Below are 19,425 nucleotides of genomic sequence, written 5' to 3' on the forward strand. Positions count from 1 at the left end.
GTGATGTGCGGGTAGAAGGGGGTTTGTCTGATGGGTCGCCAGTGTCAAAACCTTCCTGGTCCATTCCTTGGCTCTTCGCAAAAAAAAAAACAGCACACTGCACTGTGACGGAAACTGTGAGGGGAGATTAGGATCTGTATTGGGAGCTTGCACTGGAAGGTGAGAGCTGTTTGGCCTTTGGTTCCATGTCCTTAGGGGATAGAGAGATACCCATAGATTGTAAGCTCCCCTTTATAATATTGTAAAGCGCTACGGAATCTGTTGGTGCTATATAAATGATGATAAAACATACATATATAAATGATCACACACACAGAAGGCATGATGAATTCATTGTAACTATAACTTGGGTAAGTTTCTATATAGTAGAAACTGCATAAAGGACTTTAAATGCAATTTATTAAGCATATGGAAAGATAGTTGAGGGGAGTGAAACGTTTGCTCAAGGTGCATTTTAAATCAAAATATTGAAATTAGATAACTTGCTGTTTGGTTACTGTGCTTTCAGTTTGGTTACTGTGACCTTAACTTTGAAATTCAGTTTGAATTGCCACTTTTGCAAATAAACCTGATAGCCACCTGGCCAGTCCCCAACCTAGAAGAACTTGTGTGTAGGATAGCAGAAGTTCATATAATTAGGTGCTTGCACTGTGGTGTACCCGGATGCGGGACACTGGGGAACTATATCAGGACAGGACCTTTAAAATGGAGATGAAATTGGACAGTTTGGGAGGCCTATATTACACTCCACAATGTGAATTGCTGTGAATGCAAAGTAAATTTGGGATTTAATGGATTTACCATTCACAAGCCTTGTATTTGGAGAAGTGAATAGTAGTTCCACTTAGTAAATAGTAGTTTCATATTGGACATTTTTTAGTTTGTTTTCAGTTTGGCAATTTTTGACTAAAATGTTAAATTAATTTTGTGTTTGACAATTGTAGACACTGTAGTAATTGACTTCACTTTGACTTTCTGACAATTCACACAGCATTACAAGTCATTCACAGTGCATTCTATATATATTTAAATGCAGGCCAAAATAACAATACTGGGGAAACTATGCATTCAGTTCATCTATTGTGGCCTCAGGTTGGAAATAGCCCTGGCTATCCCGCCTGTAAGTGAGAACTAATGGGGAAAACTGGGAGAATGAAAAAGGATTAACCCTTTCACAGTCAGCCATTTCCCTAGACTTCCTATGAATTACTCCCGGCTACCAGCAGGGGGCAGCACTGACCAAGGCGGCCCCACTTGGCGCTACAGCCAGTCTAACCCAAGTCTAGTCTTTACCCCCTCTCCCTCCCCACTGACCGCACGAATCACGTGACCGCCCTCCAGGCGGCCGAAAAGCACCCCCTTCTATTTTTTTTTTTTTATGCGCGACAGCGTGACACGCAAACGGCGCGACAGGCGCGGTATACGGGCGGCGAGAGTGAGAGGGGTCTGAAGGCTGCCTGGGGCAGGGTGAGGGCGGCGGAGGAGGCGGTGCTGCCATTCCCTGTGTGAGTGAGAGAGAGCGCAGCCTGGTTTCCTGTATTCCCGCTCCCTGGCTGTCTCCCCCAGCCCTTCATGTAAGGAGGGTCCCCCGAGCTCTCGGCCGGGGCACAGGGGGGAGAAGAACGTTTACTTTTTAATTTCTCTCTCTCCTTTTTTTTTTTTTTTCTTCCCTCCCCTCCCTGTGAATACGGAGCCTCCCCCCTCCATTCCCTCCCCAGGGGCTCGGACCAGAGCAGCCCGGATAGCAATGGCGTCCAACACGGACAGGGAGATCATCCTGACCGACTATCAGGTGAGTTATGGGGGTCCCTGGGCTGGGGGGGACCTGCTGCTACACTCAGTGCTGGCTTTAAAAAGGGGGGGCTTTATGTCCTCCTCATACAGCTCATCTCCCAATATCATACTTAACTCAGGGACATGAAGAGGGGGAAAAAAATAAAACTTTTTTTGACAGTGAAATAAGTTTTGTAACAACTTGTGAGCATGTGTAAACTGTCCCCCATTGCCCTGGCTGTAAATCCTTTTTGGGTTTCCCTGAATGTATGGGTGTGTGTCATTCATTGGTAGGCAAGGACATCAAGAACTTTGAATGTCTTATTACTTTTAATATCTATAATATAATAATGAAGTGTATGGGGCAGAATACATATGGTTGGTTCTTTTTTTTTTTTTTTACTTCCTTACTCTTTCTCCCCCACCCCCCCATATTTACACATTTTGTCTGTTAAAGATTGATACATACATTTTTTATAGAATACTTTAATCTTGTGTGTGTGTGTGTGTGTGTGTGTGTGTGTATATATTGTGCTTTAAAGGGTATCTAAACTTTTAAAAAAATTTCACCTTAACCACTTAAGTACCAAACTTCTGGAATAAAATGGAATCATGACATGTCATGTGTCCTTAAGGGGTTAAGGAAGTTCTGGATCCCCCCCCCCCCCCCCCCCCTCCCAAATATAAAATCTGTATACACATCTATGGTATTTAATATTTTGGAGAAAAATGTACTAATTTTATAACATTCTAGATGTAAAAAGCAAAATGGTTTTTAAATATTTTTTTTTTCTCTTTAGAACGTAATTTTACCGAAATTGAATCTCTTACAGTGTTGTAAGGATGATTTTAGACTGTGTCTGCATTATAAGTGTTACTATTTATATGTTTGTCCATGTGTTTGCTTGTTCCATTGTTTCTTGGTTGTAATCCTATCTTTCACATCACCTTGCCTTCATAAAATTTCCTTTTATTTGTTTCTGTATCTACTTTGGGTGAATGATCTGTTCTGAAAGGAAAGCCAATTGTCCAGCCAAATGCAATTAAAGGATGAGAATAAAGCTTGTGGTTCTGTGTTGCGTGGAACCTGTATTAAAGGGGGGGGGGGGGGGGGAGTACACAATCATCTTGCGTTGTACTTTGCAGTGTAATTTGTAAAAACAATTTTACTTGCTTTGGTTTCCTTTTCCAAAACTTGTACTGCACTATTTTCTTTATACACTGGATCAGCTGTTTCATTCCACAATTACATTCAGTCAAATTAATTCTCTGTATTTTACAGTCTTGATAATACTAGCATAAAGACATCATCCATAACGTTGTGTTGACAGCAGTTGTTCAGCTTGTTTTGTGTTATGGTGTATGTTGATATTTTTGCATATGGTTTCCTCCTAATGGTGTGTAAAAGACACAACCCTTGCCTTCTGTTGTAATTTATTGGTTCCGTAGGAGTGGCTTGGCAACTGATTCTGGTTGTTGTATTAAGCATTTACTGTATAATTATAGAGTGGGGCTATTTAACAAAAAAAATATATACAGAATATAAGAGACAGGAGGTGAAGAAGGCCCTACTCAAACATGCTTACAATCAATGAATTAACCTTCTAGTAACTGCCAGCTATGTGTATTTACTGGCCAGTCTCACTCCTCTCAACAGAATTGGTTGAAACATTGCTTCTTTTTTTTTTTTTTTTTTTTCCGTTAAATTGTTATTCCTCTTTGGCTTACTTCTTAACTTTGATTTAACCATTCTCACCTATATCCAGTGAATTTTAATTTCCCCCTCTGTTATACACTGTTTCCTGTTTGACTGTAATTTGTTTCCTTGTATGTTTGTCAGTTCTGGTTTGTTCACATGGCATTACATTTTTTTTCCTCACTCATGTTTGAGACAGATTTTAAGATGTTGCGCTTGCACACACAACTATTCAGCAATATTTGTATCGAACGCTCTCTAGGTAGCGCAGTTGTTTGCTATACAGATTGCATTTGTGTTACACTATTTGCAATGCGATTGTTTGCGGTTTTCTTCTAAATCTGTTTTAACACGGTTGCTATTATGCTGTAAATATGTTAATGGGTTTTATTTATTTTATTAATGCAGAACACCTCAAAATCTGTCCAAATGATGAGGAAGCCTGATGGTGTGGACAATGTGAATTTATCATCCGTCCATTCAGTGACATACTATATGGTTCTGTACGTAATTTGAAACGAACCAGGCACACCCAAGGCCTTGCATTGTTAGTAAGTAGAAATTAACCAGGCACACTCAAGGGCTTACAAATAAATCATTGAATGCAGCTGGTTCATTTGTAATTACTTATATAGTTCCACTATATCCCACCTATTAACAGTGAACAGGCAACTGGCTTGGCACAAGATGAAAACGTAAAAACTTTTATTTAAAAACAAAAAAAACAAAGTGTAGCCTCCTCTGTATGCACTATGTATACTGGGTCTAAAAAAATTAGGGGAATGTGTCTGTAACTATGTACTAGTTTTTTCTTTTATAATCACCATACTTGGGTGGGCCCAACACCGGCAATTTCTAAATAAAAAATAAGTGTGCGAGTCTTCCAATTTGATGTCTGAAGTGGCCCTGTGGAATAGGTCAAAAGGACCAGTCTCCGCGGTTTAGGCTGACCATTTCTACTTGAGCAGTTATTACCCCCTAACCAAGCGGGTAGCGGGGGATTTTGTTGTTGCGGTGTCATAGCAGTTGCTTAATTAACTAAGGACCATTGCCAGAGGCTGAAGCTGCAAGAGAGCCATGGAAACATTAAATTCAAACAGGTAACATTAAGAGATAAGAAAACACGTTCACTGGCGTCAGTCAGTTCCAACCAGTGGTTTAGGGTCCTCGTGGACTGCTTGGGTTGTAGACTTTGACGGTCCCAGTCAGGTCGTTGGGCTCGTGGAATCTGTCGATCATGGGATAAACAGTGCGGTATTGGCTGGGTCCCAGACTCTAGGCTGTGTCCGTTGGTGTAGGTTGGCAGGTAATTTTGGTAGTCCCATATTAACTAGAAAAGCTAGTATCTCCATGTCAGAGGATATCTTGTGGGTGATTAACAGGGATCTCTGTGCTCCCCAGCGGTAAGGCACTCCTGTTGTGTGTAGGTGGCTTGTGAGGTGATTCAGCGATTTGCGCCACTACAACGTGGCTCGTGTTAAGTTCTGTAAGAATGCTAATTGGGCATTTTGGAAGGTGAGAGGAGCTCGGGTTGCAGACGTAATGTAGTTCCAGTCATGAGAGGTGGCAGAGCGCAGGATGACATCCCAGTTAACTGTAGCAGGTACACTGGGAATAGCTGGTAGTCGGTACTGGCCATCCAGTACAATTTTCCTGGTTGACTGCCGGTGGCAATATGGTGGCAAGGATTCTCCTAATGTAATGTGGTAGTTCGTCGGCATGTATTTCAGCAGGTATCCCACGGATTTTTATGTAGTTGGGTTGGGCGCGGTCTTCATGAGTAGACCTCTGCAGCAATAGACATTATGGGGGGGTTTGTCGTTGATGTATTGCATTTTTCATGTTTGTCATGCCACTTTGTATGTCCATGATGTCTTCCTCCGTCGCTTGCACGTGGTCAGTAACATTTTGCATGTCCGCTTTTAAGAGTCCCATGTCCGTGGCTAGCATTTTCTGTATGTCGAACCACTGAGGTTTGTAGGTCTTGCTTGGTAGAAAGTAAGGTGCCATCTGGCGCTGCAGTGGTTGCCAGCATTGTGATTTCTGTGTCCGTTTGAGAAGATGAGCGGGACGGCGTCATTTCAAGCGGGGGGGGGGGAGGGAGGAGGGCATTTTAGACTGCCGCTTTAATATGGTGCGGATGTAGAGGGGCCAGGGTGAGACTTTTGTGTGAGTCTCCCCATGATCTCGGGTGTTTCGGGTTGGTATGGGTAGAAGTCCTTATCTGGGTCGGAGTCACCATGTATGTAGGCTCCACTTATTTTAGCTTCTCTAAGTCGCGCATGGTCGGTGATTGTTAGGCCTTAGGTCTGCGTTTCAGGTTGACAGACCTTGGTGTATGCAGGAAAGGCATCTACCTACTCTGTGTTCAATCCCGATATCTATTCTGTTGCTATAAGGGCTGGATGGTGAGCGCTTCTCATGATATTGGCGATTTCTTAGATTTAAAGGCAGGACCCCGCAGTTATGGCGTCTGCCCAGCTTCAGGTCCTAGCTCCGCCATGGAAGGGGATTATATGCCGGCAACAGGAAGTAGGACGTTCTGAGCAGCCCTTCAATCACTGTGCAGGACTTGCACCTGCGCACAGCAGTGGAACGCTCCACTTAAGTTCCGGTCATGCTACTGCGTAAGTACACTTATTTCCAAGCCAGTTTAGTGAATGGCCTCTCCTAAAGGGCAGCCCACCTTATTTGATTGCAAATTCCTGTCCTAATGTGTTTTACACCCCACCTCCTATAGAATGTAAGCTCGATTGAGCAGGGTCCTCTTCAACCTATTGTTCCTGTAAGTTTATTTGTAATTGTCCTATTTTATAGTATAATCTCCTCTCATAATATTGTAAAGTGCTACGGAATCTGTTGGCGCTATATAAATGGCAATAATAATAATAATAATGGGGAGTCACTCATGGGCTGAGAGCACCAGCCCGGCAGCCCTCCACTTGTAAGTCAAAATCCTGAACTGAGAGCGTAGTGGGAGGTAACTTGTAACACTGTTGGAGAACAGGTTAACCTCCTTGAGTTTGAGGTAAGAGTGCTTCCAGGGACTTCCTGGCACCATAACAACTTAATTTACATAAAGTTGTTTTTGTGCCTGTGGTGTCCCTTAAATGTTGAACACTGAGTTCGAAAAACTCAATTTAGAACAACTTTGGATATTATTGGAAGGTTTGCAAAATGAAAAAAATCTCTCTGCATTCACCATTTTAGATGATTTTCATTGTATTTTTTAATATGGTTATGATCTAACTATATAATGAATAGTGTTTCCATAACATGATCTGCTTTCGACAGCTGTCACTGTCATCTGTCTCTCTCCCCCTTGTTTTTATTTAACCGAAATAGTCCGATTGGGTACTTTCTTAGTGATCATTCATAAAGAGAGAAAAATATTTATGTAATTCCATTCATGGAAACATACCTTTTTTTTTTTTCTTTTATTGGGAAGGTTGGTTACTTAGTGCATGTACATGAAAATTTCAAGGACCGGGCAGTTGAATTGAAGGCATAGCTGACGATTTTTTTTTTTATTTTTTTTAGTATGGCTATTTGACCTCCGAAGGGACACTCCAGACCCCTAAAGCACTTTAGCTTGCTGAAAAGCTTAGTATGGTTTGTTTATTTGCACTGAACTCAAGAGGCAGCAATTGCCCAGAGCACCTGCCTTGCAAAGACTACTAAACTCATTGAGCAGCATTGGCGTCATCAAATGTGTGAATAGCTACAACATGTATGGGTGGAGTTAGAAGGGGAGTATATGTACTAAACAATATATATATATATATTTTTTTTTGTGGAGTGTACTTAATGCTGGGCATGATATACTTTACAGGCAGTGGCTGACAGTTCTATACATCCCTGCTTTTACATGAGTGGGAAGTTCAATTTAGAAGTATATTCCTTGAAGATAACACATAGTAATTAATCCTTTGGTTTAGTTTTGCTCAATTGCAATTATTTACTGCTAGCATATTCTGCAGTATTGTACAAGACAAACTAACTAGACACATTTAACATACAGAAGTAGTAGTTTTATTTTATTTTTTTAATTCTTTATTTTATTTGTGCATGAAATGAACATCTGTGTCTGCACTGCCACAACAGCTGGTGCAAGCACATATACAAACATACAACAATTCTGATATGGCATTGAGAAAACATTACACATTTTTTTTTTTTTTTTTCATAGATTAGGTATCATGTAGGAAAGTAAAGTGGGGCACACTAAGAGCTAGGCATGAAAAGCAACCAGTGCTGGCTGACATTTTGCACATGTGCACAGATTAATAGCTTGTAAGTTGTGTCAATAAACAATTGTTGGTAACCAGTTTAACTGCTTATATGCCTGATGTGCCTAATGTGTGTGGTAAGAGATAATGCTGGTATAGTACGCCCCTAAGCTTTAAGTGTTAGCATGCTGGGTCTGAATAGTAAGCTGCTTGTGGCATGTCACCCTGGCTGGCTAATATGCACGTTCTGGTACAGGCTTTGAGAGTCCTTTATATGGCGGGCGTGATATCTCGCCGATATGAACTGACTTGCGGTTAGCTGATCGTATCAGTATGGCAGGGAACGATTGTCCACCAGGGTTGGGATCCGGGCGAAGTCCATTTGCTGGCTTCCTGTGGGCCAAAGTCGCGTTGGACCAAGACAGCCAATTCTGGTCATCAGGAGGATAGGGTCTGTCGGAGTAGTGAGCTTAGCTCTAGGAAAGCTTGTTGCCGGTTTCCACGTGGAGCCCCTCTCTGAGGCTGCTGCACCGCAGGACGTGTGTACGGTGGGTGTGTGGTCGGACCCGCTGTGAGAATACTTTGCTTGGCGGCATAGTCGTAAGTCCCTGGCGGGAGTAGTCGCTTTGCGGTGTTCTGACCGTCTAGTGCCCTGGCTGTCGACGGCTCGGCTGTGCCTCGGTTTGCTTGACTCGTTGATGGGACAGGTAAGGTTGGGCTGCTTTGTAGGGTGTTCAGAAGCCTCACTGAGTGCTGTGGGCTCTGTGGGAGAGCAGCCGTTCGCATCTGCTTCGGCGCACATGGCGTCCGCCATCTTGTGTGCTGCACCCGCACCCCCAATCGGGGCGATGGGGTCGTTGGGCCTGCTTTGCTTTGCCACTGGGTGAGGACCGGGATCACCCCCACCGGTCCAAAGGGGGGGGAACAGGGCCGGATCCACCTGGTGTTGGGCCTCTGGCTGGGCGCTGTCAGGCAGGATAGCGGGGCAGCGGCCGTCCGCCCCACTCACCGCCGGCGAGGGCCCCAACTGGGACATCGAAGACCTCACCTCCAGGGGACTGAAACTCGAAGAGCCGGCCTCACCCTGGATCCAGTGTGCCCTTAGCATTGAGGGCCAGTGCTGTCGGTCTACTGTTGGTTCGGGTTTCATGTTTTTGGGCTTGAGAAGTTGGTGAGTTTCAGGAGCTGCTCAAACTTGCGACCGCTCAGCTCGGCGGTCCGGCCCCGCCCCCAGAAGTAGTAGTTTTAGAGGCTCTGCCCAAACAAGCTCACTATCTAAAAGCATGGTAGACCACTTATCTGGATATACCTGAAAGGAGACAACAAAGGATGAGGAGTGAAGGGGCAAGCTGATGGGCTTCTGTTTTTTTTTTTTTTTTTTTTTTTTTTAAGGATTGCAGAGATTGAGTTAAATGTGACAGTTCTGCAGGTGTTAGTCAGGGGCTTGAGTGCGATAATAGGACAGTAACAGGTAATTAGCGAAGAGGCTGCAACATGTCTGCTAATTGGGGAGGAGTTATAAAGCTCTTCATAAGTGTCCCTTCTTATAAGTAGGCAAAGGATCTACATTTCTAAATAAAGCAGCAGGAAGCAAGTGTACAGAGTCAGACTGACAGAGGGGTGAGGTTTGAGAGTTGTAGAACGTAATGCTCTTGCGAGATGGACAGTAAATTGGCAATCTGGTCACTTCTCAGGCCACTAAGAGGGTTACAATAATAAAGGTGGAAAACAATGAGTGCATGACAAGGTGAAGGTGACGGCATTTGCTTTATTTTAATGGGTTAAGAAAAAGTCGGCCAAACAGCACACCAAGGCAATACGCACATGGAAAACCAGGACATATGTAGCTTCAGAGGGAGGAAAAACAATGAGAGTTCTTAGAGATTTTGAGTTTTAGGAAACCTGAAGTGATAGAGTTGGTGACAGTATCCAGCCAACTGGGAGAAAGATCAGATGAGAAGTATATTTGGGTATCATCATCATACAGGTGATCTAGAAATCTTCAGGTGATACCAGGCCACCAAGAGATGCAGTGTAAATTGAGGAAAGATGTCCCAGTAACCAGAGGTTGGAGGAATTCTGGCACAGGAAGAGTAACCAGAGGTGTCCCCCTGACAAAGGTGCATCTCACATAGCACCGCAATGCGCATTGGGCTTTTTCTTTCCTGGGTTATAGGCACTGGGCACTTTTTTGTTTAGCACATTCTATTCAAATATATCTATTTTTACTATCTGATCTTTCTGCTTCTGTGCCTGTCTAGTTAGTTTACCGGGGAGAGAGGCTTTCTAATTTTGTACTGTCAGTTTCTTTTAAACTGACCTTCATATTTATACTGCTTACTCTCCTTTTTCACTAACTTATTGACAGAATCTCTCCTCTGTTACAATTGACATCCATCGTTTACTATATCCCAATAATCACTATTAGTCCAAGACTATTCTGTCTGGTAAATATTAGGCAGGCTATAGATTACTACATTGGATATCCTTTATTGTACTACCAGCCTATATAAATAGGACTTGGTGTCTAGAATACTAGGGGATAGTAACTCGGAGGAGACTATTTTTAATATACAACAGGCATGAGATATATTGGTAGTGGTTCTCTTCTTTCCATTTAAAGCCATTTTCAATAAAGCTTAATTTTATTAACTTGAATCACATTCCTATATATGATACCTTGACCTGTTCTATATTCTTGATACATAGGAGCTTTTGATATTTTCTTTTGACTTTTGATCAGTTGATCTGGCGACATTTATTTATGACTATTAGCCAACCGTTATTTATCATTATATAGATATAGATAGACTTTTCACAGCACTATCCTTATTTCCAGGAGATGGGTCTAGTCTCAAGGCAGTGTTTGAGCTGAGACTATTAGCATTTATTCCCTTTTTTGTCTACAAGGTAAGAGTAAGCCTACCCCACCTCCCTAGCTGTCACCATGGCTGGTAGTTGAAGGCCATACGATAGGAAAGTCAGAGGAGGAGAGCCAAGATACAGTGAGAGCCAGGAGATGGCCAGAGGTGGAAATAAAGAAGTCTTGAATAAAAAAACCTATGACATTTCTGCAGTCAAAGCTGGCATTCCAGTGGCACAGCAAAAAAACTGAGGCAGAAGTGGAGCGAGTGGGAGTGTGTATATGTTCCTCGGTGAGAGGAGAGCGAAAATGAACAGGGTCAGTTAGTGGGATGTCAGCTGTTGGGAGCATGAGAAGTGAAAGTGAGAGGAGATGGAAGGGAGGTTTAACACAAGAGGGGGGACTGAGATCTAGGAGTGTGGGTAAAAAAAGATAATAGTACTTTGGGACAAGAACTGGTGAGTATCGTGAAGGGAATAGAATACTGGATGAGTGAGGGAAATTAGATTATAAAGGACTTTTATAAAATGGAGGCAAGAGAGAAAATTGAGAACATTTTAGATGAGTGGTAGAGAAGAAGATAATGGGTGAGTAAGGAAACAGATGCTGCAGAAAATGTGAAACCGCATGGAGATAAGGCAGTTAGAGGACGCACGTTTGGTAAAAGTTTAGGGACGAGATTTATCCAGGGTACTTGAGGGTTTAGTTCTAAAACAAAAAAGGAAAGTTGCCACTCAAGGACATATGATGGTGGAGTGCACAAGTTGGATTGTAATGGAAGGCTGCAGATTAAAGGGACACTATAGTCCCCAAAACACTTTTAGCCTAATTAAGCCGTTTTGTATATAGGTCATGCCCTTGCAGTCTCGCTGCTAAATTCTCTACTATTTAGGAGTTAAATAACGGGTTATGCAGCCCTAGTCACACCTTTCTGCATGTGACTTAAACAGCATTCCTAAACACTTCCTGTAAAGACATCTAATGTTTACACTTCAATTATTGCAAATTCTGTTTAAGTTGGAATTTCTCTTCTCCTGCTCTGTTAATAACTTGCTGGACCCTGCAGGAGCCTCCTGTGTGTGATTAAAGTTCAATTTACAGAGCAGGAGGACTTTCAGTACATCTGATTGAAAATTAAACCGTTTTGTTTTCATGCAGGCTGTATTAGTCACAGCCAATGAAGGTGTGGCTAGGGCTGCATAAACAGAAACAAGTGATTTAACTTCGAAATGGAAGTGCATTGATCAGTGAAACCTCAGAGGCATGATCTATACACCAAAACCACTTTATTAAGCTAATGTTGTTTTGGTGGCTATAGTGTCCCTTTTAAGGTAATAAGCTGAAAAGTGAGACAAGCTGCTCGGCACCTGTTTAGGAGTAAGTTCACAATCCAGTGAAGCATCTTTGTGCCCCACAGCAGGAAAATGATTTAGGCATTGTGGAAGGTGTCAGCATTTGTTAATTCCGTTATAACTATGATTATATATACTCACACTTTTAGCAATTTGTTTCTTGAAGACACCAAAACGGTTTTGTCATCTACTACTTACTGCTGTTTTCTATCAACGTCTGCTACTTATATTTCAAAACATTTTTCATAAAGTCTTGATTAATTGTCCATTGCACGTATATGGTTTATTTTTATATTTTGTTTTTTCCCCATCTCTTCTTTCTTGTGGGAAGCTGCGGTAATTTAATGACACCCCCCCCCCCCCCCACACACACACCCTTTCAATTCTTACATTATTAAATTTATATAGCACAAACAATCAAGTCATCATGCTGTTATGTCAGATTATAGATACAATCTTAGATTAGCGCTTGCAACTTGCGCTTGCAACTTGCCCCGTTATTTTTTTTTTTTTAAATAACATTTTAAAGCTATATTGTGCTTGAATTGTCTCAATTTGATAAAAATCTGCATTTGAACTGGTGTGTGTTTTTAAATTTCTTTATTTTTGGTGCTGTTTTGATATGCATTAAAGCAGCTCTGTCACCTTCTGGGGACCAATGCAGCCTAGTGCCGGGACAGCAGTGGAAGGTAGATTTTTCTTGAACCTGTCCCTCGTGCCTACTGTTAAAATAACCTGTGATCTGGTGCATCCTCTTCAGCTCCTTGTGTTTCACCTGCCTTTTTATTGTCTGGCAAATTTAAATATTTTGGTCGGGGACATGCACTCTACAATTGTCTAGACAGAAGTGATCTTTCTGTGAACAAGTGTAATTATTTGCATTTCTTCTTCTATACCATATCTGATAGTTACTACAATTGACATTATTGGTTTTTAATCACTCTTGCAATCAGTGATATAAGGCAAATTATGGTCTGAAAACATGCAATGTCTGCCATCACTATGTTAGAGCTATATTATGAACGTGTATAGAAACACTCAAAGCACCATAATTACTACATATTGCTGTAATGATTGTGGTGCCAGGTGTTTCCTGGCCACCCATCCCATTGTAATGGGTAAACCAGTTTTCAAACTTCTTAACTGGGGTCCTAAATTGCCTGGAAGTTCCTAAGCTAGAAGGAGGAGTACAAAATGAAATTAAGAAATCCGTACTTAATTATCCTTTGACTCTTCTCCCCCATCTTAGGTCTCTGTCAGTAATTTATTAGACATGCTGTCCTTAGCAGCTGGCCGTTGGCATACCAGAGAAGACAAACAATAGAGCTGACTTGTTTTTTTTTTTATATAGATTTTTTTTAATTTCCTTTGTTCCCTGTCCTATATGATAATGCGCCATTGCTTTTGCTAACATACGATTTATAAATATTTTAGTCCCTTTTCCAACAAAATAGTGGAGGAATGTTTCCACCGCTACAGTGTTGCCGACCTTCGGAAATGGTAACTTCTGCAAAAGCTGATGGTATTTGCTTTGAAGAAAACTGTCAACTTATAGGTCACTTTTACAAATGCAATCAAATTTTAATAAGTGACTGATGTGTTTATACTTCTCCTCTTAAAGGGACACTATAGTCACCCAGACCACTTCAGCTCATTGAAGTGGTCTGGGTGCCAGGTCCCTCTAGTTTTAACCCTTCAGATGCAAACATAGCAGTTTAAGAGAAACTGCTATGTTTACATTTGGGGTTAAGCCAGCCTCTAGTTGCTGTCTTCCAGACAGCCACTAGAGGCGCATCTGCGACGCTGGAGGCATATTATGCCTCCATCACGCGGAGTGTCCATTGGAAAGCATTGAAAAATGCTTTCCTACGGACACTTTGACTGCGCATGCGGCGCTGCTGTGCATGCGCATTCCGCTCCGCTGACGTCAGGTGGGGGAGCTGAGGTAAGGGAGCCCAGCGGTGGAAGAAGGTGAGTAACTGAAGGAAGTTTTAACCCCTTCAGCACCACGGGAGGGGGACCCTGAGGGTGCAGGCACCCTCAGGGTACTATAGTGTCAGGAAAACCGATTTGTTTTCCTGACACTATAGTGATCCTTTAATGTTTGTCTTGGCTTTGCCTTGTGTGAACTGGATTATGATGCCATTTGTTAAATCTTTAATATATATATTTATTTAAAACTGAGCATTTCATTGAAAAAAAGAAAGTTGGCAAAAGTTATAGGTGATTGTCAATGCTGTCAGTTCCCTGGAATTTACATTGCAGACTCAAATAGTGACAAACTTTCCAAAGCTCCAATTGATTACATTGACACTGCAGATGTGTAGATTCCTTATTATCAATGCAGACCATAGGAATGCCCTGAAAATGTATCTAATTTTCGTAAGGGAACTCTAAAATGATTGCTTTCAAATATTTTAGGTTCTCCCCCCCCTTGATTACTTGTAAATTTATTTACTCCAATATGTCGATGCTTCTATACTTCTGCAAAACTGTTGGCAAAACACAAACTGTTGGAAAATCCTTTGTGAAACAGAGCTTTATTAGGTATTTTGCGATTTGATTTTTTTTAAAATTTTTTTTTTGTTCTTTCTCTTCAGGAATATTTTGTTTTGGAGGGTGTTTGGTTGTCCTTTTCTAGGGATACTATAGATACCCAGACCACATCAAGAGCAATTTTAGAGAAGCCAAGACTGCCTCTAGTGGCTTTCAATCAGACAGCCTTTTGTGGCAGTATCTTGCACCCAAATTAAGGTGACACCCAGTTTTAGAAATGAATAATTCTCCTCCTTTACCATTATAAAATGCACAATAAAATCTCACAACATTCCTGAATTTATGTCTACAGCAGAGGACTGTAGGTCACAGATAACTTGAAGCATGAGGAAAACACAATGAGCTAATCTCAGCCTTTTGGCAGTCTACTCTCATGCTCAACTGTGCAAAAGTTTTGAGATCTCCCATGCAGAAAACCTTCAAACTGATCACATACAAAATCCATTTCTTGCAGGGGGGATGCCTGTATGCTCAGAAACAAGCCCTCGGGAAAAGACTTTCAACAACAATATAAACGTATCCATTCCTACCCAATATGAGTTTTTAGCACATATATGTCCTATGGGACTTTTGTAGTAATGTATGCTTTTTCTAGACTTATATAAGCTAGATGGATTTGTTTATTGCTGATGTGTTTTTTAAGATGCTTTAGTGTACACCCGGCATTCACTTTAAATGAAACTCCTAAACCTGAATTAGGGCTAAGTAAGAGATCTAGTAAATCGCCATACAAATATTCTATCAGTTCCACCTAGGGTTGAGGAGGTTGCGGTCATTTAAGCAGACATGGAATGCTGCAAGCGGGACATATGTAGAATGTTATGAATGGTCACAGGTGCTAGTGTGTGTATGGCATTGGTTAGTCAGCAATAGTAATCTTGCCTATCTAGGAACGGTGGTTGATGTATGGAAATAGGTGAACTTTAAAGGGGCACTATAGTCAACAGAACAACTACAGCTTATTGAATTTGTTCTGGTGAGTAGAATCATTACCTTCAGGCTTTTTGCTGTAAACACTGTCTTTTCAGAGAAAATGCAGTGTTTACATTACAGCCTAGTGATAACTTCACTGGCCACTCCTCCGATAGCTGTTAGAGATCCTTCCTGGGTCATGGCTGCCTAAAATGCATCCAAACATTCAGTATCTCCTCCCCTCTGCATGCAGACACTGAACTTTCTTCATAGAGATTCATTGATTCAATTCATCTCTGAGGAGGCTGATTGGCCAGGGCTGTGTTTTGAATCATGCTGGCTCTGCCCCTGATCTGCCTCCTTGCAAGTCTCTGCCAATCCTATGGGGAAGCACTGTGATTAGATCAGGCCACCACTTCTAATGATTGTTTTTGAAAAATGTATGGAACTGCACTCGCTCCCATCCATCAGAGCCAGGGTGCTTACTGTGACTGGAACCAAACACCAGATTCCCAGGATCAAAGAAATAAAATTGAACCAAGGAGTGTCTGGACCCCCTTTTATTTTATTTCACCACTTCTAATGATGTCAGCAGACTGCTTGTCTTTCTGAGTCTAACAGCATGCAGAGCTACAGCTTCAGGTGTTCCTGACCCTATACTGATCCTTTAAATATTACTATGCCAATCAGTCAACATAATGGTTTAAAGACCCTGCAGTTACAACTGTATGAGCTATTATCTGACTTTGGAATTAAATTCCCAAGATTGTAGTCACTGCAGCCAAGCAGTTTACAGATAACTTGGAAGTAGAGGAAAATACAACAATGAGCTAATCTAAGCCTTTTTGGCAGTCTGTAGTCATGCTCCACTCAGCAGCAATTTTGAGTTTTTCCTAACGAACCAACAACAAAATTCATTAAGGACACAGATACATATAACTGATTGCATTTACATTTATTAACTTTTTTCTTTTTCCAGCATAATTTTCTTTGCAATTTCTGAAAGATACACTATAGTCATTAAAACTAATTTTAGCTTAATGGAGCAGTTTTTGTGTATAGATCATGCCCTGAAGTCTCACAGCTAAATTCTATGCCATTTAGGAATTAAATTACTTTGTTTATGCAGTTCTAGCCACACCTCCCTGCAACTAACATGCACAGCCTTCCTGTAAAGTGAGTGAGACTAAATGTTTTTTTTTCATTTATTTATTTATTTAAGCTTCCTTTATTGTAAATTCTGTTTAATTTAGAAATGTTTACATTTTCCTGATTCCCGCACTATTGGCGTTGGGTCTGGCTCCTCCTCTGCAGAAGTCAGCTGATTTGAGGGTGGTGGGGGAAGACCCAAATGCACATGCATGGCAAGAGCCAAGCTCCTGCATTAGGCCTTCCCCCATAGGAAAGCATTTTCTCAATTCTTTCCTATGGGGATTCTGAAGATGCTGATGTCCATCTTTGTTTCAAAAAAAGGAAGCGTAACTAGTGGCTTTCTTTCTTTTTTTTTTTTTTCTCCAATGTATAATTTTTATTGAAATTTTGTCAAAGCACAAAATAGCATTCAACAAGACAGTCAGTTGGCACATTTACGTTTCATGTATAATTGACATAAAGCATAGATGGCAAAGTTCTAAAAAAAAAATAGACAAGACAAAAGTAACGGATATACATATGTAGTCCCAATTCAAGGAGTGCTCGTTGGAACAATAGAGGTTTTTATTACTCGGTGAATATGCCACTGTTATCGCTGTCCGCAGCTGTAGTCGACCATTGTGGCAGTATACACTGCAGTTACTATATTGCAGACACTATAGTCACCAGAACAACTTCATGTAGTTATGGGGAGTATAATCATTGCCTTGAGGCATTTTCATGCAAACACTGCCTTTTCAGAGAAAATGCAGTGTTTACATTGCCCCTATGAACACCTCCAAGTGGCCACTCCTCAGATTGCCACTGCAGGTGCTTCCTGGGGCAGTGCTGCACAGCAGGCAGCACTGCCGTTCAGCGTTTCCACGCTTTGCATGGGATGCTGAATTTCCTCCTAGAGGTGCATTGATGCAAAGCATCTCTATGAAGAGGTACTGATTGATTAAAACAGCATTTGGCCCCACACCCATACCACCACCGTGCCAATTTCAGCCAATCCAATGCTTTCCCATAGTCTGTTTAAAATTTAACCGACTCATTGTTTAATGTGGTCTCATAACGCATTGCCAACTGCTAACTTATTATACTGTAAACAGGGAAACATAAGACTCTTTTAAGGAAAGCGAATAGAATGTAAATGAAGTGTAAGATAAAATGCAACGGGAAATGTAAAAGTAAAATGTGCTGCCTCTGGATAATGGTAATGTCACATAGTGATAAATTCCTCAATACAGAATCCATCTGAAGAACACTCATTGGTTGTCAAGGACCATTACCAAAGGTTCAACTTTGTGCCTCCTTTTGAGAGTGTGATATTTATCATATTAAACTTTTGCTACAATTTCTTATTAATGCATTGTCATATGTTATTAAATCGCCATCTAGTTATCACCTTTATTGAAGTTTAACCTGTATTTATTCCTTATCACCAACCAACTGCTCCATTATTTATTGTAAGCATTTTCTATGCCCTGAAGCCTGTACGCCATTTTTTTTTTCTAGATGGCATATGGTATCTACGCTATCCAGGATGTCAGGCTAGGTGGCTGTTTTCTTCCAATTGTGAGCTATGCTTGTCTTTGCCACCAATAAGAGATGTTTTATCACACCTCTAGTGGTCATAGCCTTCAAATTTAGGATTAAATGCAAAAAACATTATGTAGGAAAGGGATGATGGTCTTCGCAGCTGTGTAAGGATAGGACAGTCCCTGAAAATGTTTGAAAACCTGTTCCTGTTGGCAACTCCCAGACGTGTTCGTCTGGAAGACTTAAGGGTACCAGTTACCACCGCATACTAATTTTAATGTATGCTTCACAAAGTGAAAGGCTGTGTGACAAGTGTTTGGTCAATTGTAATGCTCTTAACCAGTAGGCAAGGGGATTTTCCAAGTTATTTTCCCCATAGCAGCATATAAGGTGGTTTGGTGTTGGCTCGCAGTTCATTAAAGGTGTTGTGGTTTAGTGAGTTTTTTTTTTGTTTTTTTTTTAAATTGCAGGGCATTTATTTACACATCTTTGGCCGAAGGGTGTGACTAAATTTGTAACCAAGGCCTTTGTTTGGACAAAAGGAGAATTATTTACATATCTTAGACATAAAATATCCATTAGGGATAGAGAACTCTCTCTGCAAATGTGGAAACGGCTTAATCACCAAAGCGTTGCGCAGGGAGCCCACCTTTATTGGTCTTTGTTGTTTTTGTTTTTTTTTTGTTTTATCACCGATACCAGGGATAGACGACCTTCAGCACTCCAGATGTTTTGGACTACACCTCCTGCACCTGTCAGCATTAGGGGAATATAGTCCACAACATCTGGAGTGCTAAACATTGCCTATCCCTGATGCAATGAGATGTCAAATGTGACAGGAGTAAGAGTCTGAAGGGGCGCCAGTGATATCTTGTATATTAAACCCATTTTGGTATCCATTGTTTCCAGCATAACATAAGCCTAAATTAGTGTTTGCATTGGTGAGGCAGTACTAGAAGTATCATGGCACTGCAATGTAATCATAGCAGTTTCTCTTAAACTGCAATGTTTTGACACTACATCCAGACCACTTCAATTAGATGCCTATAATGTCCCTTTTTTAATAGCTTGATAGACCTGCAGGAGCCTCCCTGTGTGTGGTTTAAAGTTCAGTTTACAAAGCGTGAGATGAAAATTTCTAAAGCAAGTTAAAATCTGATTGAAATAATAATAATAAAAAAAATTCATGCAGCCTGGTTTGGTCAAAGTGAACAGAAATCAGTAATTTAACTCCTTAATGGCAGATACAACATTAGAGGCAGGATCTATACACAAACTATAGTCGCCAAAACAATTTTAGATTAATGAAGTAGTGTCTCTTTTAGGATTAGGATCAGTTTATTTAATGTAACATGGGTGATAGCTAAA

At 41.2% G+C, this 19,425-nt stretch overlaps 1 protein-coding gene across 1 annotated transcript in view; it reads left to right on the plus strand.

Moving 5' to 3' along the window:
- Positions 1-1,517: 1,517 nt before the first annotated feature.
- PKN2 (protein kinase N2) overlaps positions 1,518-19,425 on the plus strand; it is a 137,033-nt gene continuing 119,125 nt past the window's right edge. The window contains exon 1 of the mRNA XM_063427311.1: positions 1,518-1,792. Coding sequence (XP_063283381.1) covers positions 1,748-1,792 — 45 coding nt within the window. The 5' untranslated portion in view covers positions 1,518-1,747. The remainder of the gene's footprint in view (positions 1,793-19,425) is intronic.

This window comes from Pelobates fuscus, chromosome 7 (assembly GCF_036172605.1).
Source record: "Pelobates fuscus isolate aPelFus1 chromosome 7, aPelFus1.pri, whole genome shotgun sequence".
NCBI lineage: Eukaryota > Metazoa > Chordata > Amphibia > Anura > Pelobatidae > Pelobates > Pelobates fuscus.